This window comes from Carcharodon carcharias, assembly GCF_017639515.1.
Source record: "Carcharodon carcharias isolate sCarCar2 chromosome 37 unlocalized genomic scaffold, sCarCar2.pri SUPER_37_unloc_2, whole genome shotgun sequence".
NCBI lineage: Eukaryota > Metazoa > Chordata > Chondrichthyes > Lamniformes > Lamnidae > Carcharodon > Carcharodon carcharias.
Genome location: NW_024470767.1, coordinates 1,215,288 through 1,240,358, shown reverse-complemented (window position 1 = coordinate 1,240,358; position 25,071 = coordinate 1,215,288). Strand labels below are relative to the sequence as shown.

Below are 25,071 nucleotides of genomic sequence, written 5' to 3'. Positions count from 1 at the left end.
CGATATATTTCCAAGTCAGGATGGTGTCCTTGGCCCAACCATCTTCAGCTGCATCATAAGGTCAGAAGTGGGGATGTTCGCTGATGATTGCACAATGTTCAGCACCATTCACAACTCCTCAGATACTGAAGCAGTCCATGTCCAAACGCAACAAGACCTGGACAATATCCAGGCTTGGGCTGACAAGTGGCAAGTAGCATTAAGTGCCAGGCAATGACCATCTCCAACAAGAGACAATCCAACCGTCACCCCTTGATGTTCAATGGCATTACCATCACTGAATCCCCCACTATCAACATCCTGGAGGTTACCATTGACCAGAAACTGAACTGGACTAGCCATATAAATACTGTGGCTACAAGAGCAGGCCACAGGCTGGGAATCCTGTGGTGAGTAACTCACTTCCTGACTCCCCAAAGCCTGTCCACCATCTACAAGGCACAGGTCAGGAGTGTGATGGAATACTCCCCACTTGCCTGGATGAGTGCAGCTCCCACAACACTCAAGAAGCTTGACACCATCCAGGACAAAGCAGCCCCGCTTGATTGGCACCCCATCCACAAACATTCACTCCCTCCACCACCGACGCACAGTAGCAGCAGTGTGCGTACCATCTACAAGATGCACTGCAGGAATTCACCAAGGCTCCTCAGACAGCACCTTCCAAACCTACGACCTCTACCACCTAGAAGAACTAGGGCAGTAGAGAGGTGGGAACACCACCACCTGAAAGTTCCCCTCCAAGAAACTCCTGCAGTGATGTTCTGGAGCTGAGATGACTGACCTCCAACAACCATAACCATCTTCCTTTGTGCTGGGTATGAATCCAACCAGCGGTGAGTGCCCCCGATTACCAGTGGTAGATGCCAGTGTTGTAGCTGTACTGGAACAGCTTGGCTAGGGGCGCAGCAAGTTCTAGAGCACAAGTCTTCAGTACTATTGCCAGAATATTGTCAGGGCCCATAACCTTTGCAATATTCAGTGCCTTCAGCCATTTCTTGATATCACGTGGAGTGAATCGAATTGGCTGAAGACTAGCATCTGTGACGTACTGGGGTCTTGCTGAGGAGATTGAGATGGATGATCTGCTCAGCACTTACCTTCCACTCAGCACTTCTGGCTGAAGATTGTAGCAAATGCTTCAGCCTTATCTTTTGCACTGGGTGTCTCGTGCTAAGCCATTTTAGAGGGCATTTAAGAGTAAACCACACTGCTGTGGGTCTGGAGTCACATGTAGCCCAGACCAGGTAAGCACAGCATATTAGTGAACCTGATGGGTCTTTACAACAGACAATAGTTTCATCATCAGACTTGGGGATTCGAACCCGGATTCCCTGAGTGACTGGAATACTAGTCCAGCGACAATACCATTACGCCCGTCGTCTTGTCTGCCTCTTTAAGGCTACTGCTCAAGCACTCTCTGAGGAAATCTAGTTAAGTGGGTTGTTAATCCCAGAGCCTTATATCTTCTTTGTTAATTTAGTTTAATTGGTTGGGCGCAAAATAGTTAAATCTTGTTTGTTTATAGTAATTAGGTTTTTGTTGTCTGAAAGAGAAAGAAACACACAGCAACTTGCATTTATATGTTTATTTATTCACTCAGGGGGTGTGGGCGTTGCTGGCTAGGCCAGCATTTACTGCCCCTCCCCAATTGCCCTTGAGAACCGAGTGCTTTCCAGAGGGCATTTAAGAGTCAACCGCATTGCTGTGGGTCTGGAGTCATATGTAGGCCAGACCAGGTAAGGGCGGCAGATCCCCCTCCCTAAAGGACATTAGTGAATCAGATGGGTTTTTACGACAATTGGCAATATTATACATTAATGTAGTGGAACACAGCCTTAGGAGCTGAATAATGCCCTGAGAGATACATGGAATAATGGTTCTGTCATATGATCTCACTGTGAGCATTGGGTGGGAGGGTGGGCTTTATGGTGCGTGCACGCACGGAGGGCAGGGGAGGATTGTCAGTGTACTCATCACAGGTACATTGGGGTGTGGAGCAGACACTTTAACTGGGTGCAGACACTCACTATCGGAACCAGCTATCACCCGAGTGCCTGCACTTTTAAAAATAAAAGAGCGCTGAGGAAACAACGCAGAATGTCGAGCCAGGCCTTTTCCAGAGCAAACCCAGGCTGGGCCTTTGGGTGGGCTTGAGGCACAGGGGGGGGAGCTACAATGAGCTAGAGAAAAACATAGCCCCAGATCCCAGTTCTCTGGGTGGTCAATAAACATTCTTCCAGAAACTCACTTCTTTGAACAACAGAGTCCAAGTCTGTAGGGGCTGTTCAATGTTCAACATGCTCAATGTTTGCTGTTGCTCCATTTTTACTTTGGGAGTAACATACGGGGCACAAAGTCATTGCCCTGTGAATTACCAATATTTGGGGGTTTCTGTCACCAACCAGCCACCCCACCCCGGCTAACTCATTTGTCCATAATAACATTAATGAAACATACTGGACCAATCCAGTTAGTGTCATGATGTCGTCGCTGGGCTAGTTAATTCCAGAGAACCAGAGTTCAACTTTGTTTTAGGTGATTTGAATTTAATTAAAAGGTGAGCTGGAATTTTAAAAAAGCTGGGATCAGTAAAAACGACGGGGAAGCTGTCAAGATCGTGGTTAAAAACTCAACCGGTTCAATAAAGAAAACCCATCGTCCTTACCCAGTCTGGGCTTACACCAACAGTCCAGTCCCACACCAAGGCAACTGCCCTCTGAAACGGCCAAGTTTATATCAAACTGCTTTCAGAGTAACCAGGAAACAGTCAATAAATGCCGGTCTTGTCAGTAACGCCCCACATCCCACGAACGATTTAGATTATAAAGCTCAGAACTGATACTTAAGCAATAGTGTTTCAGACAGATGCAGAGAAGGATGAATGAAAGGTTAAAATACCTCCTTGTCTTCTTTGAGCGGCTCAAAACAGTGGAATGGTGGCTGAGGATACACAAAGTCGTGATGAACATCCCTCAGTGACGGCACGAACACAAGGTGAGACCCTGAGCTGCACAGGAAAACTTACAATTAAAGAGGCAGAGCCACCTGTGACAGAGTTTGTGTTTAGGTTGTACATTCTCCCAATTTCGGGCCCACATGCTGCAAGTTATATTGCATTGTAAATTGCTGTCAATGTCTGAAGGATTTTGTTGCAAGAATACAAAGCTTAAAGAAAACAGACTTCCCACGGTAGCACTGAAGAGACAACAATTAGTATCTATACAACAATGTTTCACATAACAAATCACTCGAAGGCATCACAACAAAATGCAATTAGTCAAAAATTGATGCCCAGGTAAAGGTAGTGAGATTAAGAGAGACAAATTTACCAAGGAGGAGGGGGTCTATAGTGACCCTGGGTTGGTACAGGAAATGGGTTTCTCAAACAGATCATAGAACAACACAAGAAACAGGAGCAGGAACAGATCATATGCTTTGTATGGTCTGCTCTGCCTTTCAATACGACCATGGCTGACCTTGGGCTTTAACTCCACTTTCCCACCTGTTCCCCAGATCCCTTAATTCCCTGAGGCACCAAAACTCTGTCTGTCCCAGCCTGAAATATATCCAACAATCGAGCATCCACATCCCTCTGGGGTAGAGAATTGCCAATATTCTTTGAGTGAAGAAATTTCTCATCTCAGTCCTATACGGTCGGCCCCTTACCCTGAGACTGTGCCCTCATGTTTTAGATTCCCTGGGCAGCAGAAACAATCTCTCACTGTCCAACCTACCAACCCATTTCAGAATCGTGTATCACTCATTCTTTCAAACTCCAGAGAACATAGCTCCAAGTCACTCGCCTCTCATCAGAGGGCAACCCTTTCAGCCCAGGGACCAAACTAGTGAACCTCTGCTTTACCACTTCCAGTGCAAGTGTACGCATCCTTAAATATGGAGACCAAAACGACACTTATTCTGGGTGTGGTCTCACAAAAGCCTGCACTATCATAGTAAGGCTTCTTTATTCCTGCCATAAATCCCTTGCAATATAGGCCAATATGTCATTTGCCTTCCTAATTGCTTGCTGTACCTGCATGCTAACTTTGTGCTCTTTGCACGAGAACACCCAAATCTCTTGGAATATCAACATTTACAAATTTCACTCTTTTAAAAAAAAGTACTCTGCTTGCCTATTCTTACGGTCAAAGTGAACAATCTCTCACTTTCCCACATGATACTCCCTCTGACATCCTGTTGCCCACTCACTTGGCCCGAATGGTATCAGTTTGGTTCTGTACTGGGCGTGGGATGTGGGAAGACAGCATAGGGACAACTGCATAGGGTTGTGTGTGTGCGATGGAGCAGGAGAGAACAACCGGAAGGCAGAGTCCCGCCAAGTCATCATACAGATTGTTTACTTATTCTGTCAAAGTTTGCATCAGGCATAAAGTCAGAGAGAATGGAAGTCAAGGTCAGGGTAAGAATCTTGCAAAGAACCAAAAGGAGAATGGTTAAATGAAGCCTCATGGTGTAACAGCAAAACAGAATGGTTGGACATGGGCTTGTGAAGACCCCCACCTACACAATGCCATGGAATTAACAATCAGAGTCATAGAAAGGGGCAGAGTGGAGGACAGAGTCCATATTATCCAGAATCTTGTGGTTACAGGTCACACAAGGAAAACCGGTAAAAGGGAGGGGGAGGAGGAGAGGAGGGCACGAGGCCGAGAGTGAGCGAGCAAGGGAGGGAGAGAGAGAGAGAGAGAGCGGGAGAGAGAGAGCGAGCGAGGGCGGGAGAGAGAGAGAGAGAGAGAGAGCGAGCGAGGGCGGGAGAGAGAGAGAGAGAGCGAGCGAGGGCGGGAGAGAGAGAGAGAGAGAGAGAGAGAGAGAGAGAGAGCGAGCGAGGGCGAGAGAGAGAGAGAGAGAGGGAGAGCGAGCGAGGGCCGGAGAGAGAGAGAGAGAGAGAGCGAGGGCTGGAGAGAGAGAGAGAGAGAGAGAGAGCGAGGGCCGGAGAGAGAGAGAGAGAGAGAGAGAGAGAGAGAGAGAGAGCGAGGGCGGGAGAGAGAAAGAGAGAGAGCGAGCGAGGGCTGGAGAGAGAGAGAGAGAGAGCGAGCGAGGGCGGGAGAGAGAGAGAGAGAGCGAGCGAGGGCGGGAGAGCGAGAGAGAGAGCGAGCGAGGGCGGGAGAGCGAGAGAGAGAGCAAGCGAGGGCGGGAGAGAGCGCGAGGACGAGAGAGAGCGCGAGGACGAGAGAGAGCGCGAGGACGAGAGAGAGAGCGCGAGGACGAGAGAGAGAGCGCGAGGACGAGAGAGAGAGCGCGAGGACGAGAGAGAGAGCGCGAGGACGAGAGAGAGAGAGCGCGAGGACGAGAGAGAGAGAGAGCACGAGAGAGTGACACACACACGAGAGAGAGCTCACAGCAGCCCCACCACTGGTCAGCGTATCATTGCTTTTTTACTGTTGAATGTATACACACAAACAAAATTCAACCCTGCTCCTACTGAATGTGAACTGCTTGTGCCACCGGGGCCAGGGGTGGGGGCCTCTGGTGTAGATTTGCTAAGCCTGGCAACACAGCCGATTCTTGTCAAAGCCGGAAGCAGTCTCCTGCACAGCTCCCTGGTGACCCATCACCCAGCCTGATTGATTGATTGATTGGTTGGAAGTTGTGTTGTCATAAGAGGCTTGTAACTCTTTCTACTCAGCTCCAGATAGCCTGCAATCCCAAACAGCACGGGTGGCCCTGCAGAAGTGGCACAGCGTTAGGAATATTTATTGACTTTCTACACTTCGGTCAGCTTGCTTGATGCTGCAGGGAAATTGGGTGCGTCTCCACAGAGAGAAAGCGCATTCCTCCCTCATCAGACAAAACAGAAAATCTACATACAGGGATTTCTCACATGGTCTGGGGATTGCTGATGGCTTTTGCTGGAGGTTAAGGCACCAAAAGCAAAGCTCAGGGACAATAACATAGCCACTACCCACCCCTCTAACTTCTATCTCAGTACGTGCACTGCTGCCTCAGCTATCTCAGTCCATGCTTTGAGCCCAACAGAAGTATGATTATAGAAAGTGGATCAGCACAAAAACATACCCCCTTGTCCCTTCGATGATTCCCTTCATACATTGCTTAAAAACCTCTTGGAAGGTCACTGTCAGCTGGCAATTCTAGGAAGAAAAACATTAAAAGCAGTGAAAATTGCTACAGCTTACTGAGCACTCAGGCCAGCTGGGTTCTTACCTAGACTCTCACCTCAGTTTACTCCAAGGGGAAGAAGGGAAATGTATATTATAGCCAACCTGTGCTTAACACAACGGTCTGTCCCTGGCTACTTCATACCAAGTGCAGTTACTGCAGGGATCAGCTGTGGCTTTGTTGGCAGAATCCTGGTATTTGAAAGGCACTAAAACGGCACCTCGGACAGTGCAGCACTCTTTCAATCATGCGCTGGAAGTGCTGACCTGCATTTCGTGCTTATATCTCTGGAGCGCAACATGAACCCATGACCTTTCTAGCTCACAGGTGAGTCCTGCCTACTTTCTTCTCATTTACAGGATGTGGGCTTCGCTGGCTGGGCCCAGCATTTATTGCCCACCCCTAATTGTCCCCTTAAGTAGGTGGTGGTGAGCTGCCTTCTTGAGCCGCTGCAGTCCCTGTGGTGTAGGTACACCCACAGTGTTCTTAGGGAGGAAGTTACAGGAATTTGACCCAGCGACAGTGGAGGGATGAGTCAGGGCTGAAACTCTGGTGGCAAGGGAGCAGAGTTGGAGAACTTGGGCAAAGCCAATTGAAAGCGAATCTGGGAAAAGTCCTCTTCACACAAAGGGTTGCAAGAATTAGGAACAGACTGACCCAGAGGTACTATCATAGAACCATATTCATTTGGAAAAGTAAGAAATATATAGAGAGGGGGAGAAGTTGGGGTTAAGGAGCTGCCAACACAAACAGTTTGGCAGGGTAAGCTCAATGTCTGAATGTCCAGCTCCTGTTCCTAACCAGCCACTAGAATTAAGCAAGAATGGCCCGGAAGGTGTCTCAGTTCCCCTTGCACAGACACCAGGTTCAACCACCAGTCCCTGTTGTTCTAGGTTGCAGCATCAATTCACTTTAAAATGCAATCATAGAATGACACCTTTCAACCCATCATTCCTGTGCCAGCTCTTTGAAAGATCCATCCAATCAGTCCCACTCCCCCTGCTCTTTCACCCACAGTCCTGCAACATTTCTCCTTTTCAATATTTATCCCATTCCCCTTTTTGAATCTGCTTCCACCGCCTTCCAGAACACAACAACTCGCTGTGTGAAAAAAACATTCTCCTCCCTACACCCCCGGTTCTTTTACTAATTGCCCTAAATCACACGAGGTTTACGATTAAACAACAACTAAAAGATCTTACCTCAATCTGCTCATGTTTGCTGTCCACAAATGGTCCCAACTGAAGGGGAGACAGAAAGGAATATTGAAAATGAATGCCATTTCTGTACAAAACAACCAGCACCCAGGAGAGAGTGCGAGTGAGAGACACGTCCAGGTCGGGATCTAATTGAAAGGTTGATGTAGTGCAGAGCCTATATTTCAGGGTTTTATTGCTGAGTGATAGTAGCACTGTTATGTTTCAGCTGGTAGGCTTGGGTGCTGCAGCCCATGAACTCTGTTTGCCAGTCTGGACCTTACACTTACTGACTGAGGGGACAGAAACCTCCTGAAGGATTAGTAAAAGATTACAGCTTACCTACCGACGATCCCCCGTGAATTATAGGATAATATGGCACAGGCTATCAGCAAAGTGTGACAGAGAGTAAGTGTGAACAGAATTAAGAGCGATCAGAACCAAGCGCACCTCAAGAAGTAATATGACATGAATAGATAGGTTTATGCCAGAGCTGAAGGTGGTACATACCAGTATGCAGATGTCTGGTTGATCCCTGTTGATAACATCTATCAGATCCATCATGGGATCATAGGTGATGCTGTCCGAGGTGGTGTAGGGTCCACAGGCCACAAGAACCATCTGCTGCTCCAGACCTAGGTACATCATTCACAGCTCAGTGAACTCTATTTGACAGGGCCCTCCCCTCCCCACAGACCACGACCATCTGATCCACATTAAATAATTACAATGAAGCAGTCAAACACTGCAGGGCATGAGAAAAGGAACACATCACACCACATCCGTATTCACTGAAAAAGTCACATCTCAAAGTCTGAGTATAGGATTTCATACCGACAGGAACCGTATGCCATGTAATGTACAATGTCTTGCTGTTATCGAGTAAACACAAATCAACTGCTTGGGTTTAAAGTCAATTGGATTCTCTGAGCTGTTTCAAGGTTACAACCATCAGGAGAGGCTGAGCAGGCTGGGATTCTTTTCTCTGGAAGGGTTTCCTGATAGGTCTTTAAAATGGCCAAGGGGGTTACGATAGGGTCGATGTGGAGATGTTTCCACGTGTGGGGGAGACCAGAACTAGGGCCCATCGATATAAGATAATCACGAATAAATCCAATAGGGAATTCAGGAGAAACTTCTTCACCCAGAGAGTGGGGAGAATGTGGAACCCGGAGTGGTCGAAGTGAATAGTATCGATACATTTAATGGGGAAGCTGGATAAACACATGAGGGAGAAAGAAAGAGGACATATTTATTAGGTGAGGTGTAGAGGGGTAGGAGATGGCTCGTGTGGAGCAGAAATACCAGCTGAGACGTGTTGGGCCAAATAGTCTGTCTGCGCGCTGGAAATGTTGTGCAAGTCCAATTTCTGTAAGCAAAAGACACAAGGTCAGGTAAAGACTTGCATTTATATAGCACCTTTCACACACAGGGCATCCCAAAGTGCTTTGCTGTTAATTAAGTATTTTTGTTTGAAGTGTGGTCACACTTGTACTGTAGCTTGTACAGAGCAGCCAATTTTGTGCACAGATGGTAGGAATAGTTTTACACATTATTCACTTACCTTCAAAAGCCTCTTCCTGCTCAGATTGTTTCTCAGGTTGGTAGAAAGGCAGTGGCACTCCCTGCAACACAGGCATGGGGGAAACTCACATCATAAAGAACAGGTTTCCCAAACAGCAAAAGCTCAGGGAACTCACCGAGTGGGGAATCTTGGACAAAGGACACAGCGTGTGGTGATCTGCTGACTGCACTACCATTAAACACCCAGCCAGCTTCATCACTCTACACTCCCAGTGTGAGCTGCAGATCGTGCTGACTGCACTACCATTAAACACCCAGCCAGCTTCATCACTCTACACTCCCAATGTGAGCTGCAGATCGTGCTGACTGCACTACCATTAAACACCCAGCCAGCTTCATCACTCTACACTCCCAGTGTGAGCTGCAGATCGTGCTGACTGCACTACCATTAAACACCCAGCCTGCTTCATCACTCTACACTCCCAGTGTGAGCTGCAGATCGTGCTGACTGCATTACCTCAAACACCCAGCCAGCTTCATCACTCTACACTCCCACTGTGAGCTGCAGATCGTGCTGACTGCATTACCTCAAACACCCAGCCAGCTTCATCACTCTATACTCCCAGTGTGAGCTGCAGATCGTGCTGACTGCATTACCTCAAACACCCAGCCAGCTTCATCACTCTACACTCCCAGTGTGAGCTGCAGATCGTGCTGACTGCATTACCTCAAACACCCAGCCAGCTTCATCACTCTACACTCCCAGTGTGAGCTGCAGATCGTGCTGACTGCACTACCATTAAACACCCAGCCAGCTTCATCACTCTACACTCCCAGTGTGAGCTGCAGATCTTGCTGACTGCATTACCTCAAACACCCAGCCAGCTTCATCACTCTACACTCCCAGTGTGAGCTGCAGATCGTGCTGACTGCACTACCATTAAACACCCAGCCAGCTTCATCACTCTACACTCCCAGTGTGAGCTGCAGATCGTGCTGACTGCATTACCTCAAACACCCAGCCAGCTTCATCACTCTACACTCCCAGTGTGAGCTGCAGATCGTGCTGACTGCACTACCATTAAACACCCAGCCAGCTTCATCACTCTACACTCCCACTGTGAGCTGCAGATCGTGCTGACTACATTACCTCAAACACCCAGCCAGCTTCATCACTCTACACTCCCAGTGTGAGCTGCAGACATTAGGAACAAGTACAAGAGTATAAGAGGGTTAAAGAGAGCAGCAGGACATGCATGAGAGCACTTGGTAGGGGACATGGCTGAGACATGCAGGGGACATGTGACAGAGCACATGATAGGGCAGAGGCAAGAGAAATGTGGAGAACATGCTCCCAAGAATTTCAGAGCACACAAGAGGGGCGCAGGAGGCACTTGAGAGGCACAGCAGACATATAAGCAAGAAAAGCAGAAGATGAACAGGTTCAGAGTATGGGGAGCACCCAGCATTTGTTTGCCATCTTTTGTGACAGTAGTCAAGATAGGAAACCAATTTTGGTGGAATAATTGAGAGCCAGTGTTACCAGCTTGATTCTTAAATGCCAAGTGTGACTGAATCAGTTAACAGAACTTTCCCAGCCCACCGCTCAAATACTGACCTCATACAGCCGGGAAGCCACCACGCGTCGGCCGGTGCTGTTTGTTCCATCTAGAGCCACTACCTAACGAAAGCAAAGAGCATCACAATCAGATCCAATGCTCCAGTACATGTTGAACATACACCAGAATTAGCCACAGGAGTATTAATCTAGAGGCAACTCTCTCCTCCCCAACAACCTCATTACAGCCTTGGTTCAAACATGGGCTCCCAAGATGAGGCGAGAGTGACTGCCCTTGACATCAAGGCAGCACTTGACTGAGTGTGGCATCAAGGAGCCCCAGCAAAACAGGAGTCAATGGGAATCAGGGAGAAAGCTCTCTGCTGATTGGAGTCATACCCAGCACAAAGGAAGATGGTTGAGAATGTTGGAGGTCAGTTATCTCAGTTCCAGGACATCACTGCAGGAGTTCCTCAGGGTAGTGTCCTTGGCCCAACCATCTTCAGCTGCTTCATCAATGACCTTCCTTCCATCATAAGGTCAGAAGTGGGGATGTTTGCTGATGATTGCACAATGTTCAGCACCATTCATGACTCCTCAGATACTGAAGCAGTCCATGTCCAAATGCAGCAAGACCTGGACAATATCCAGACTTGGGCTGACAAGTAACATTCACACCACACAAGTGTCAGGCAATGCCCATCTCCAACAAGAGAGAATCTAACCATCGTCTCTTGACGTTCAATGGCATTACCATTGCTGAATCCCCCACTAACAACATCCTGGGGGTTACCATTGACCATAAACTGAACTGCACTAGCCATATAAATACTGTGGCTACAAGAGCAGGTCAGAGGCTAGGAATCCTGCAGCAAGTAACTCATCTCTTGATTTCTTGGAATACTCTCCACTTGCCTGGATGAGCTCAGTTCCAAAAACACTCAAGGAGCCTGACACCACCCAGGATAAAGCAGCCTGCTTGATTGGCACCCCATCCATAAACATCTACTCCCTCCACCACCGACACACAGTAGCAGCAGTGTGTACCATCTACAAGATGCACTGCAGGAATTCACCAAGGCTCCTTCGACAGCACCTTCCAAAACCACGACCTCTACCATCTAGAAGGACAAGGGCAGCAGATAGATGGGAACACCACCACCTGCTAATTCCGCTCCAAGCCACTCACCTTCCTGACTTGGAAATATATCGCTGTTCCTTCACTGTCACTGGGTCAAAATCCCAGAACTCCTTCCCTAACAGCACTGTGGGTGTAATTAGGGAAGAGCAATAAGTGCTGGCCCATCTAGCAATGCCCACATCCCATGAATATAAAAATATATATAAAAAAAACAGGAGGTAGAGGAATATTAAACAAGTACATTAAGTGTTCATCTGCCAGTGAAGCTCTGATTAATTTGTAGTATATAGATGATCCTCAGGGGTCAGCCTGATCTCAGCCAGGGTGCAGAATTTAGCTTTGGGGTTAGTGGGGTAGAGGGAGTAGAGAATAAATCAGCCACTCCTCATCATGATGCAGTGACTCCTGCTGGTACACTGCAGTGAATACCTGTATATTTCACACACCTTCGGAACTGCCACCAGCTGTCTTTTATATATATGTATGTATATATATATATATACATATATACACACACACACACATATATATATATATATATATATATATTATATCTTTCAACATGGTAACTGGCTGAATGTACTGAAACTTCCCTGCAAATGGTGAGTTCTTTACTCAGCACCCATCGTAGCAAACAGAACTCTCTACCCTTGAGTGGAGCCATGCAAACATTTGAAGCCACAGATAGAGAGGCTTCTCACCACTTCTTTCATAAAACCTGCTGGCCTACTACCTGTGTTAAAAGTGTAAACAGTGCCTCGAAGGTTGTTTGCAATTTGCAAGAGTCCATGCTTTCAGGGTGCATTCTGTATATTTTATTACAGAATTTATTTGGGTCTCCCAATAAGTGTCTGTTTTTACAGGTTTCACTGGATTTACACCCCCTCCAGTACAGTCATTCTGGAATCCAGTGAGGGACGATGGGCTTTGATAGGAAACCGTGGGCCCACGTTGCATGTTGGAGGCAAGCCCACAAGCCAGCAAGTATTGAATTTATCTCGCCAATCTCCCACTGTTACTCAGCTTCACTCGCCTGCCCGGGGAACGGCGAGTAATCCGTTACTCAGCTTCGCTCGCCTGCCCGGGGAACGGCGAGTAATCCGTTACTCAGCTTCACTCGCCTGCCCGGGGAACGGCGAGTAATCCGTTACTCAGCTTCACTCGCCTGCCCGGGGAACAGCGAGTAATCCGTTACTCAGCTTCACTCACCTGCCCGGGGAACAGCGAGTAATCCTTCAGATCTGACAGGTCCACCGGCACTTGCATTCCTGCAGAATGTTTCAGGTCTCCCTGCAATATCACTGACTTTGCATTGAGTTTTCCATTGCTGTCACATGCAATCTGCCCTAGAAACGTTACCGGCTCCTGCAATGAATTGAAAAGAATGATTAATAAGGGTAACGGACAAAAGTCTGACCTCTGATTAATTCTGGTAGGTGGGCTGGTTTCCAACATGCCTAGCTCATCTCCCTTTTGATCTCCAGTGCTCACTGACTGACACTGGCTCCCTGGGTATCCTTGCTTTTAAATCCCTCTATGGCCTCATCTTCTCCCGATCTCTGTAAACTCTTAGCCCTACAATCAACAGAGATCTCTGCAGTCCTCTAATTCCGGCCACTTGTACATTCCTAATTTTAATTGCTTCGCTCCACCATTGGCGGCCGTGCCTTCAGCTGCCTGGGCCCTAAGCTCTGGAATTCCTTCCCTAAACCCCTTCGCCTCTCTCTCCTCTCCTTTAAGACGCTACTTAAAACCTACCTGTTTGATTGAGCTTTCGGTCACATGTCCATAATATTGCCCTACATGGCTCATTGTTAAATCTTATTTGCTAATGTTCCTGTCAAGCGTCTTGGGACATTCTGCTATCTTTATGGTGTTGAATAAATGCAAGCTTTTGCTGCTGTATAAACCTCTCCTGTGTCTGAGTGCTTGTTACTGGTCATTAACTATTCGTGCAGGAACTGGCTGGGAAGAAGATAAAGACAGGAAACAATGAACAGAAAATCTTGGAAACCCACAGCAGGACCAGATTCTGAACGTTAATGATTTGAGAAAAACACCATCAACAAAAGTGCTATCCTACCTGTCAGATGTTAACTGAATTATTATCTACCAGTTGTTTCAAAAGGCTGATCTTCAGCTAAAGACTTGTCAGTACTGAATCAAGTGAACAACTTAGTGCAAAGTCCAGAATGGATACATAGAAAATAGGAGTAGGAGTAGGCCATTTGGCCCTTCGAGCCTGCTCCACCATTCATTATATTAATTATATGACTTAGAACAACTAGAGTACTGCTCCTCACCTGAGTTGGCATAGTTACCAATCTAAACTGCTCAATATTCTAGTAACTCGTCAAAGGATTCAGCACCACACACTAAAGTACTGACAACAGTGTTTTTATTTTATTTTTATCTTATGACAACATTCACTACACTCATCACTGAATGAAAGGAGACCGTGTGACACTGAGGCTTTAAAGCTGAAATGTTCAGCCCTAGTGCTGTATCTCACGGCGTATTTAGACATTTTGCCATACTGTCCTGAGTAATATACTTGGGTGCAGTTCAGGTTCGCTGTTTAATTCTTACCCTAGATCCTAACGGAGACAATATCAGGTGCTACCACTAGGTGGGGCAAGGCAGAAGCTTTCACATATCTTTAAGTTTAACAAATCACCTTTGCTGCACTTTTGCTTTAACCATGGACCTAGAAGTGATAGTTACCCTTTGACTTACAACCTTCACACAGAACTTGGCCAGGAGGCTGAAATTCCAACCTCAACAACTTGTATTTACATAGCACTTCAAGATATTGCAACAGCGTGTTAATCAGGCAGAAGACCCTCACTGAAACACAAAGGGATATTAAGACTGGTGACCAAATACCTAGGTTTTAATGAGTGTCTTGAAGGAGGAGAGGCGGAGAGATTTAAGGAGGGAATTCTAGAACTTAACCCAGGCAGCTGAAGTAATCGAAATTGGGGGATGCTCAAGAGGTTGGTGGTGTTGGAGGAGGTTAGAGGTAGGGAGGGTTGTGGGGGTTGGAGGTTACAGAGATAGAGGGGCTTGTAGGGGCTGGAGGAGGTTACAGAGATAGGGAGGATTGTAGAGGCTGGAGGCGGTTACAAAGATAGGGAGGGTTGTAGGGACTGGAGGAGGTTACAAAGATAGGGAGGGCTGTAGGAGGTTACAGAAGTAGGGAGGGTGATAGGGGCTGGGAGAGGCCACAGAGATAGGGAGGGTTGTAGGGACTGGAGGAGGTTACAAAGATAGGGAGGGCTGTAGGGTCTGGAGGAGGTTACAGAAGTAGGGAGGGTGATAGGGGCTGGGAGAAGCTACAGAGATAGGGAGGGCTGAGGCCATGGCAGGATTTGAACATGAGGATAAGCATTTGAAAATCAAGGTGTTGCTGTACCAGGAACCAGTATAGGTCAGCAAGCACTGTTGATGGGTGAATGGGACTTGGTGAACATTAAGATATCAACACGCAATAAACTCAGAAGACCCACTATTATGTCAAATGACTTCTCCAGTTTAAACATTAGAATTTTCTTAAGCAGTTCATTGGAATTTTATGAAGGGTGACAATTATTTCTCAATATGTTTTGAGTTTACCAATACTGAACCAAATGGGCTGTTTACAGTGAGGTCCAGGTGGATAGGACAAGCAGAATATAGATCCTCACCTGAGCTGGCATAGCCACTGATCTGAAGTCCTCGATATCGTAATGATCTGTCAAAACCTGACTCAGCTCCTCAATCCTGTCGTTTAGAACTGAAATGGATTAATGAACAGCGGCTTAGAGATCTTAATTTTCTTATCAACTTTCTCACCTCATCCTTATTCCCCAAAGGCATTAACCCCTTGCTGAGGCACGGAGTCTCCCACAATCCACACTCGAGGGGATCATCACAGCTGAGCCTGATCCACATTTGAAGCACCCACCGTGTAGCCATCAGGGGCAGGAAACCTGGCTGATTCCTCCCCTTGCTCAGCCAAAAAGGCACTGAGGCCAACTTTTGTTTCCCAGCTGAGAATAACTCAATGCAGAGCCGGAATCAGAACCGAAGTCGTCTGGTCCCTGGAGACACAGGAACTGGAAGAAGCCATTCGGTGCCTCGAGCTAATCAATGACACCATGGCTTCCCTGTATCCAACTCCATTTACCTACTTTTGTTCTATTTCTATCCTTTATTTCCAGCAAAATCCATAGCTTTAATATTAATCGAAGGAGTGCTTACTGTTTATTGTGGGAGAGAGTTTCACACTTCAAACAGCGTTCCAGTGAAGAAGTGTTTCCTAATTTCTCTCCTGAATGACCTGGCTCTGATTTTAAGGTGATGTCTCTCTTGTCGGGACGCCTCAGCACCACACCAGGCCTTTCCTTTACTCACTGAGCTATGGAAGAGCTGAAGGAGCTCCCTGCTGTCTCCTCCCGAGGACTTATGCTGGGGTAAGGATCTGTAATGTGTGGGCAGCAGCGCTGCTAACTCACCCAGAAAGCGAGCAGCTATAAGGCGGTGCACCTCAAGGTGAGTAACCGATCCAGGAGCAGCAGTACCACAGAGCAACAAGAGAAATCCATTCAGCCTTTCCAACCTGTTCATCCAATCAACTAGATCATGACTGGCTCAGTCCTATGAGCCATAAGACCCTTACCTTAGAAAAATCTATCAATCTCAGTTTTCACATTTTCAATTGATCCCACAGCCTCAACTGCTTTTTGTGAGAGAGAGAGTTCCTGATTCCCACTCCCCTTTGTGTGAAGAAATGCTTCCTGACATCACCCCTGAATGGCCTGGCTCGAATTTTAAGGTTCTGCCCCCTTGTTCTAGGTCCTCCACTCCACCCAAGAGGAAACTGTTTCTCTCTATCAACCCTACTGAATCCTTTAATCATCTTATACCCCTCGATTAGATCCCCCCTTAATCTTCTGCACTTGAGCGAATACAGCCTTGTCTGTGCAACCGTAGTTGGAACTGAACCTTTTTAGCCCCGGGATCATTCTGGTGAATCTGCGCAGCACCCCCACCAAGAACAATCCTTCCTGAGTTGGGGGTCCAGATCTGGTTCAGGGAGCTTTGATTTCAGCAGTGTGGGTTGTCCAACGACAATGCCCCATCCTGTTGATTTCCCTATGGTACTGATGCCAACAGTGACCCCCTGCTGTCCTGGTTACAATGTCTGTTTTTAACCAGGAGAGTGCAGAAGGGGTTTCTGAACAGAAGAGCGTTGTACTGTCTAACTGAAGCTTATCCCACGTTTCCACAGTCATGTCAAGAGCTGGAGAGGTGCTTCAGGAGAAACCCAGTGAAATCAAAACAAAGTAGCAACCAAGCAGGAATTACCATCTCGGACGTCACGCAGCTTCTGGAACATGTACTTAAACCTTTTGGTGATCGAGTCCTCAGGCACGGCCAGCAGCTGAACACTGGCACTCCTGCCGCCCATGCCATGCCAGGTGGCTCCTTGTGCCGTGCCGAAGGAGGCGACAACTTCACCGCGGTTGGCTCTGGAACTGTACTTCTGAGATGGGTTAGCACTGAGGGGGGCAAGAGGGAAAATAACTCATCAAACACCAAGCAGCCATAAGGGGTTCATTAAGGTTGGAAATTACAACAAGATTTTATAAAGCACCTTTAACATCACCAAGGTGCTTCACAGGAACGTAAAGCAGACAGAATTTGACTCCAAGCCACAAGGAGATATTATGGGCAGGTGATGAAAGGCTCGGTCAAAGAGGTGGGTTTTAAGGAGCATCTTAAAGGAGGAGCGAGAGCAAGAGAGGCGGAGAGGTTGAGGGAGGGAATTCCAGAGCTTAGGGCTCCAGGCAGCTGAAGGCACGGCCGCCAATAGCGGAGCGATGGGAATCTGGGGTTGTTGAAGAGGCCGGAATTGGAGAAGCGCAGGGATCTTGGTAGGCTGGTAGGAACGGAGTTACAAAGATAGGTGGCTGGAAGTTGTGGTGGAAGTGGCCATGGAACGATTTGAAAACAGGAATAAGAATTTTAAAATCAAGATATCAGCGAACCAGGAGCCAACATAGGTCATCAAGCATGGGGTAAATTAGTGAACGGGATTTGGTGAACATTAGGATATGGGCAGTGTAGCTTTGTACACACTTCAACTTATCCAAACTGTTCATACAAACGCTTACTGGGTTAGGGCATCAGCTCTGTGAGTAGCACACTCACCGCAGAGTCAGATAGTTGTGAGGCTAAACCCCACTCCAGAGACTTGAGCTCCACAATCCAGACCAACATTCCCCATAGGCAATACTGAGGGAGCAATAGTTTATTTTACTCTTTCAATGGGATGTGGGTATTGCTGGCTAGGCCAGCATTTATTGCCCATTCCTAATTGCCCTTGAGAAGCTGGTGGTGAGTTGCCTTCTTGAAGTGCTGCAGTTCAGGCAGTGTTGGTACACCCACAGTGCAGGGAGAAAGGGGGAAAATTAATCACTTTCACCGGTTTAGTATATAGAAATAAAAAGGTGAAAAAAGAAAGTTTGGATTTTATTTTACACCCAAGACATGACAGCCATCATATTAAATTTGACAAGTTAGGAAAGCACAGCAGAAAAGTAAAACAAAATGTGAAGCTGGAAATACACAGCAGGTCACTCAGCATGTGAGAATGGGAAATATACAAGTTAACATTTGCAACAGAGCTTACATCATTACTTGAAGGTGTGCAGCCCCTATAAGCAGCAGGGCAAAGTGACAAGGGATAGAAAAGCCCGGGCACGGGCCGGGAGGGTGGCTGTCAGCATAGAGAGGCAGTGGGCTTAATAGCCTGTCACAGGCCATTTGACCGATATCTCTCCAAATGCTGCTGTGTATTTCCAGGTATACGTCACTGGTTCGTCAAACTGCACTGTTACCTTGGAGAAAAAGAAGCTGGGGAGAAGAGCAGACGTGGGCTGCGGGCAATCAACACCTTCTTCGACTGCGGTTGCTCTGGAGTGGTCAGCACACGCTTCTGTGAACCTGCCTACGGAGGGATAAAAAAAATCATTCAATCCCAAGCACAAATGGGAACAAGCACCTCACCAAACACAGGCAGCCCAACCCACCCTCCAAAAACAGTCTCCATACAAACCACAGACACCCCCAACCTCTCTCCAAGAACAATCAGTGTAAACCCGCACCACACACCCCCCCGACCCATCAAACACAGCTAGCGCACAACCCGCCCCTCCAAAAACAATCAGTACAAAACGAGGGAGACATTTCACCTCCCCCTGACTCGGGCAGTGTCAGTATACTACAGAGAATAGTAATTCACAACCCATCATTTCCCAGATGGGCTTTGAACAAGAGGTGAATACTCCCTCAGGAGAGGAGGAAAAGAACACACAGCAGAAAAAAAACTCCACCAAGGAATCAGTTACGTGGCTCCAATTACAAAGGACTAGGAAGAGGACTGTGACTTTTCAAATCCAAAGCTCAGGGAGAAAGGCAGCAAGTTTAACCATGACCCTCAAAGGGATAACATCCTCGACTACAAAATACCTTAGGTACTGTGGTATAGGAATCCAGCAGGTTCTCTTCCTCCGTCTCTGCTCGGACACTGCCTAGAGTTAAAGGAAACGTACTGGCCACAATGTAACTCAGTTGTCGCTGCTACACTCCCTTTCCCAGCGATTCTTTACGTTGAATTTACAGCACAGTAACATACCAGTGTTAATGCTCCATGTAAGCCCTCATTTACACCCTCCCTCTCTTCCTGCATCAGAGCCAGGGGTCCTGCTTTAGATTTTGTTACACTTAAAAGAGATTAACCTACCCACACCCTCAATATGTTCAAATAAACTCACTGCTCTGTCGACTCAAACTCCTCACAACGGCTACCCTGCCAGATTATCTGGTGGCACTCTCGCCTCAGAGGTCCAAGGCCCGCTCCAGGGCTTGAGCTCAGAATCTGCCTGACGCTTCAGGGCTGAGGGAGTGCTGCAGAGTTAAAGGGGCCCGTTTTTCAGATTTTCAGGGCATAAAAAGATCCTGTGGCTGCATTCAGAGAGCTCTCCTGCTGGCCGGATCAACATTTATCCCTCAACTCACAGCACCAAACACAGAATGACCAGTCACTTACCTCACTGCAGTTTATGGGATCTTGCAGTGTGTAAATGGGCTGTCAGCGTTTGATAACAGAACAGTGGGTGAATTGAATGTAAACGGCTGCAGCACGCTTTGGGTCACCCTGAGGTGGTGAAACAATCACAGAATTATTACTGGGCAGGAGATCATTTGGTCCGTGTCTGCACCAACTCTCCGAATGCATGTCTCACCTTGTGCCAGTCTCCTGCCTTCGCCCTGCAACCCTGCAGGTTGTTTCTTTTCAAATAATCATCTAATTCCCTCCTGAATGCTTCAATTGAACCTGCCTCGACCGCACTCTGAGGCAGCACATTCCAGACCCTAACCGCTCGCTGCATGGAAGTTTTGTCTCATAGCGCTTTTGCTTTTTTTTTAAAACCAATTACATTCAATCTGTGCCCTCTCGTTCTGCCAATGGGAACAGTTCCTCCCCATCTACTCTGTCCAGACCCTCATGATTTTGAAAGCTTCTATCAAATCACTCAGCCTTCTTTTCTCCAAGGAAAATAGTCCCAAGTTCTCCAATCTACCTTCAGCATTGAAGTTCCACATCCTTGGAATCATTATTGTGAATCTTTTCTGCACTCTCTCCAATGCCTTCACATCCATCCTAAAGTGTGGTGCCCATTACTGGACGCAATACTCCAGCTGAGGCTGAACTAGTGACTTATATAAGTTTGACATAACCTCCTTGCTCTTGTACTCTATGCCCCTATATATAAAAGCACAGGAAACTGTAGGCTTTATTAACCATGCTCACAACCTGTCTGACCACTTTTATTGGCTTATCCACAAATATACCCAGGGGCCTCTGCTCCTGCATTCTGAGTTGTGCCCCTATTTTATACTGTCTTTCCACGTTCTTTCTACCAAAATGTATCACTCCACATTGAACTTCATCTTCCACCTCTCCACCAGCTTGTCTGTACTTTTGAAGTTCTACGCCGTCCTCCTCACAGTTTACAATGCTTCCAAGTTTTGTGTTATCTGCAAACTTTGAAACTGTTCCCTGCACACCAAGATCTAGGGCATTAATATATATCAGGAAAAGCAAGGGTCCTGATACTGGCCCCTGGAAAACTCAACTACAAACCTTCCTCCAGCCTGAAAAGCATCCACTAACCACTACTCTGTTTCCTGTCACCCAGCCAATTCCGTTTCCATGTTGCTGCTTTCCCTTTTATTCCACGAACTATAACTTTGTTCACAAGTCAACTGTGTGGCCTTTTGGAAGATCAGGTACACCACATCAACACCATTGCCTTCATCAAACCTCTGTTCCCTCTTCAAGAAACTCCAAGTTAGTTAAAGATGAATTTCCCCTAAGGAATCCATGCTGGCTTTCCTTAGTTAACCTGCACTTCCCATGTGACAATTAATTTTGTACCAAATTATAGTTTCAGAAGTTAAGAAAGGTGCTATATAAAGTTATTACATTAATAACAGACTCCTTCCAATATCATCACCTGAGAACATTGCACACATTTTATACTTGTGTGTTTGTTTAAAAGGATACAGCTGTTCAAGAGTGTTCAGGTCCTGCATAGGTGTCCGGTTGTTCTGTCTGACTGTTGCTGGGCGAGACTTGGCTTTTTTACTAAGGATCTGCCAAGAGGAAACATTTCTGGATTAAGTTGGAAGTGGGGATGAGAATAATGTTCTGTTGACTGTCTTAATGGATGAAATTCCAGGCAGAATTACTTCGATTCACTGCTATTCATTCTGGAGGAGATGATCTGTGACCCATGTGTGCTTCTGCCTTAAGGAAGTGATTTAATACTTCAGTTTGACCGCATTTATAACATAGAAGATACCTGGAGGCAACTGTGAATACTTAAGCTCACACAGACCAGGTGATTCAAAGGCCGTGGAGAGTAACCTCATCTCTACTCATCAACCCACTTCCCACATTGTTGCTGCTGAGCAGTCAGTGGTCTGAAATCCAAACCACCAGGCTGCAGGGGTTAACGTGTGACCGGCACACTTAAAAATAGAAAAAAAAATCACAACTAACATCTAGCATCACTTTGCAGCCCTTTCTACACTCCTCCAGCCCCAACATGACAGCGGTTCCCACTGAAGCTGGGGCATTCGCAGTCGGTGCTCCAGTGGTACAAGAGGCACAAATTTTGTAGAGCCATGCAGTACAGGAAGAGGCCACACGGCCAGTCAGGGCGGCTGTTTGAAAGGTCTATCCAATTAGTCCCACTCCCCCCAGCTCTCTCCCCATAGCCCTGCAAATTTCTCCTTTTTGAGTATTTATCAGATTCCCTTTACAGCATGACTATTGGATCTGCTTCCAAGACCCTTTCAGGCAGTACATTCTCCCCACTCTAGGGGTTAAAAAGTTTCTCCTGAATTCCTGGTCGGATTTATTAGTGACTATCTTATATTGATGGCCCCTAGTTCTGGTCTCCCCACAAGCAGAAACATCTTCTCTACGTTGAACCGACTGAAACTACGTCGATCAGGTCACCCATCATCCTTCTCTTTTCTAGAGAAGATAGCCCCAGCCTGTTCAACATGTCCTGAAAGATATAACTCTCAGTTCCGGTAAATCTATTTTTCACTTTCTCCAGTGCTTCTATATCCTTTTTGAAAAGTGAAGATCAGGACTGTTTCCAGTAAATCTTACATCATAGAGGTATACAGCACAGAAAAAGGCCCTTCAGCCCATCGAGTCTGCGCCAGTCAAACAAGTACCTAACTATTCTAATCTCATTTTCCAGCACTAGGCCCATAGCCTTGTATGCCATGGCATCGCAAGTGCACATCCAAATATTTCTTAAATGTTTGAGGGTTTCTGCCTCTACCACCCTTTCAGGCAGTGAGTTCCAGATTCCCTCCACCCTTGGTGAAAAAATTCTTCTTCACATCCCCTCTAAACCTCCTGCCCGTTACCTTAAATCTATGCCCCCTGATTACTGATCCCTCCACCAAGGGAAAAAGTTCCTTCCTGTCTACCCTAACTTCGCCCCTCATAATTTTATACACCTCAATCATGTCCCCCCTCAATCTCCTCTGCTCCAGGAAAAATAACCCCAGTCTATTCAATCTCTCCTCATAACTAAAGCTCTCCAGCTCAGGCTATCCTCCTCACTATTGACCACTCCACCAATTTTTGGGTCATCTGTATCATATTTATTTCACTTTCTCCAGTGCTTCTATATCCTTTTTGAAATATGGTGGTGATCAGGACTGTTCACAGTACTCCTAGTGAGACTTTCTTAATTCGTTACCTCATGTTCAAAAATCTCCACATTGTCTGCATTAAGAGCAATGCCACCTCGAGTCGCGCTGAATGCAAACCATTCGTGCACAATGCCTTCTTCCTTCAAGCGATATGTGATACAGTGCTCCAACACTAACATAAAAAAAAGTAGAAACAGATAGTTTTTAAAAAACAGAAACAGCAGAATACCTTCTACAAAGTCCCTCTAATCCGATCTCCCAAAAAACTGCCAGCGTGCTGTGACCACAGTCACAATCCCACGAGCACAGCTATTCGACAATTCAGGCCACACCGCTGCACAGGCCGGGCCGCACTGCCCAACTCAAAAGGACACCGGGAACCAGGCTAAGGCTGTGGAGAGATGCACTGTCGGAGGGTCAGCGCCGAGGGAGCGCCACACTGTCGGAGGGTCAGCGCCGAGGGAGCGCCGCACTGTCGGAGGGTCAGCGCCGAGGGAGCACCGCACCGTCGGAGGGTCAGTGCTGAGGGAGCGCCGCACTGTCGGAGGGTCAGTACTGAGGGAGTGCTGCACTGTCGGAGGGTCAGTGCTGAGGGAGCGCCGCACTGTCGGAGGGTCAGTGCTGAGGGAGCGCCGCACTGTCAGAGGGTCAGTGCTGAGGGAGCGCCGCACTGTCAGAGGGTCAGTGCTGAGGGAGCGCCGCACTGTCAGAGGGTCAGTGCTGAGGGAGCGCCGCACTGTCGGAGGGTCAGTGCTGAGGGAGCGCCGCACTGTCAGAGGGTCAGTGCTGAGGGAGCGCCGCACTGTCAGAGGGTCAGTACTGAGGGAGCGCCGCACTGTCGGAGGGTCAGTGCTGAGGGAGAGCCGCACTGTCGGAGGGTCAGTGCTGAGGGAGTGCCGCACTGTCGGAGGGTCAGTGCTGAGGGAGCGCCGCACTGTCGGAGGTGCCATCTTTCAGGATGCGACATTAAACCGAGGCCCCGTCTGCCCTCTCAGGTGGGTGTAAAAGATCCCACGGCCACTATTGGGAGAAGAGCAGGGGGGAGTTCTCCCCGGTGTCCTGGGGCCAATATTTATCCTTCACCCAACATCACTAAAAACAGATGATCTGGGTCATTATCACATTGCTGTTTGTGGGATCTTGCTGTGCACAAATTGACTAGTTTCTCCCACTGTGGTGGCTGCTCTTCATCTCGTACTGTGGCGTTTGGTGGACGATGCAGGCGCCACATGAAATGTAATCGCTTCCTGTTTATTAAACATTAATCGATGTCTACGAGGTAATTAATGATTCAGATGGGGTGAGGGGGGGGGGGGGTCAGAAATGGAAAATCCCCCCACCCCAAACACACAGACTCCCTGTACCGGGGATCAATGGCCGAGTTAGTGAGTCTAGTTAATAAGTTAATGGTTTGGTCAATGGGTTAACATCCCCCCCCCCCCCCCCCGGACTCACGTTTCTCCAGGACACTGTCATCCTCAGCAACCAGGTCGAAAGTTTCCATTTCGGAAACGATATTCTCCACATTTACCCGCATCTTCTGACCCTGGTTCACCTCAAAGATAAAATTTATTAACTCGTTCAACAGATTTATCTTTAAATCTGCCGCTGGGTTAAAATCCGGGTCGAGGGGGCGGAGCGGGAAAGGATCCGATTCTCCCGCGCGAGCAACCTCCCATCCACCAGTCCTCCAATAGTCCGGCGTCCATCGCGCTCCTGGTCCTCCAACCAATCAGGGTCCACTGCGCTCCTGGTACTTTAGCCAATCACCGTCCACCGCGCTTCTGGCCCTTACGTCATCATCATCCACCGTCCTCCTGGTCCTTTAGCCAATCATCGTCCACCATGCTTTCTTTATGCAATTAGCGTTCAGCGCGTTCCTGCCCCTCCAGCCAATCACGCCTCGCCGTCCTCGTTCCTCCAGGCAATCACATACATCGGTATTCCAGCCAATCGGGATTGCTCCCGGAGCCCTAGTTTAGCGCGCCTAGCGGCTGGGAGGAGCAGCGACTCTTCACATTATCAATTGTTTTCAATGAACTCATTGCAGGCTCCAGGACATTGATGAGAACTTTGATTCCACTAATGTCCAATAGAAGGGTCCTACAGACTCGAAGCGTTCACTCTGTTTCTCTCTCCACAGATGCTGTAAGACTTGCTGAGTTTTTCCAACATTTTCTGTTTTTATTCCAATAGTAACTCACTGACAATGAACCAAT

The 25,071-nt window shown here is 47.5% G+C and overlaps 1 protein-coding gene across 2 annotated transcripts in view; it reads right to left on the bottom strand.

Annotated features, from left to right (window-relative positions):
• Positions 1-24,545, bottom strand: part of pola2 (polymerase (DNA directed), alpha 2) — a 41,024-nt gene extending 16,479 nt beyond the window's left edge. For both annotated transcript variants that reach the window (XM_041181988.1, XM_041181989.1), the window contains exons 1-14: positions 24,308-24,545; positions 22,900-23,024; positions 21,177-21,265; positions 19,076-19,133; positions 18,445-18,554; positions 16,910-17,103; positions 15,247-15,335; positions 12,770-12,925; positions 10,480-10,542; positions 8,902-8,962; positions 7,848-7,972; positions 7,344-7,382; positions 6,040-6,113; positions 2,902-3,010 (exon numbers count right to left, since the gene is read on the bottom strand). In XM_041181988.1, coding sequence (XP_041037922.1) covers positions 2,902-3,010; positions 6,040-6,113; positions 7,344-7,382; positions 7,848-7,972; positions 8,902-8,962; positions 10,480-10,542; positions 12,770-12,925; positions 15,247-15,335; positions 16,910-17,103; positions 18,445-18,554; positions 19,076-19,133; positions 21,177-21,265; positions 22,900-23,024; positions 24,308-24,389 — 1,374 coding nt within the window. In that variant the 5' untranslated portion in view covers positions 24,390-24,545. The remainder of the gene's footprint in view (positions 1-2,901; positions 3,011-6,039; positions 6,114-7,343; positions 7,383-7,847; positions 7,973-8,901; positions 8,963-10,479; positions 10,543-12,769; positions 12,926-15,246; positions 15,336-16,909; positions 17,104-18,444; positions 18,555-19,075; positions 19,134-21,176; positions 21,266-22,899; positions 23,025-24,307) is intronic.
• Between the last annotated feature and the right edge of the window lie 526 nt (positions 24,546-25,071).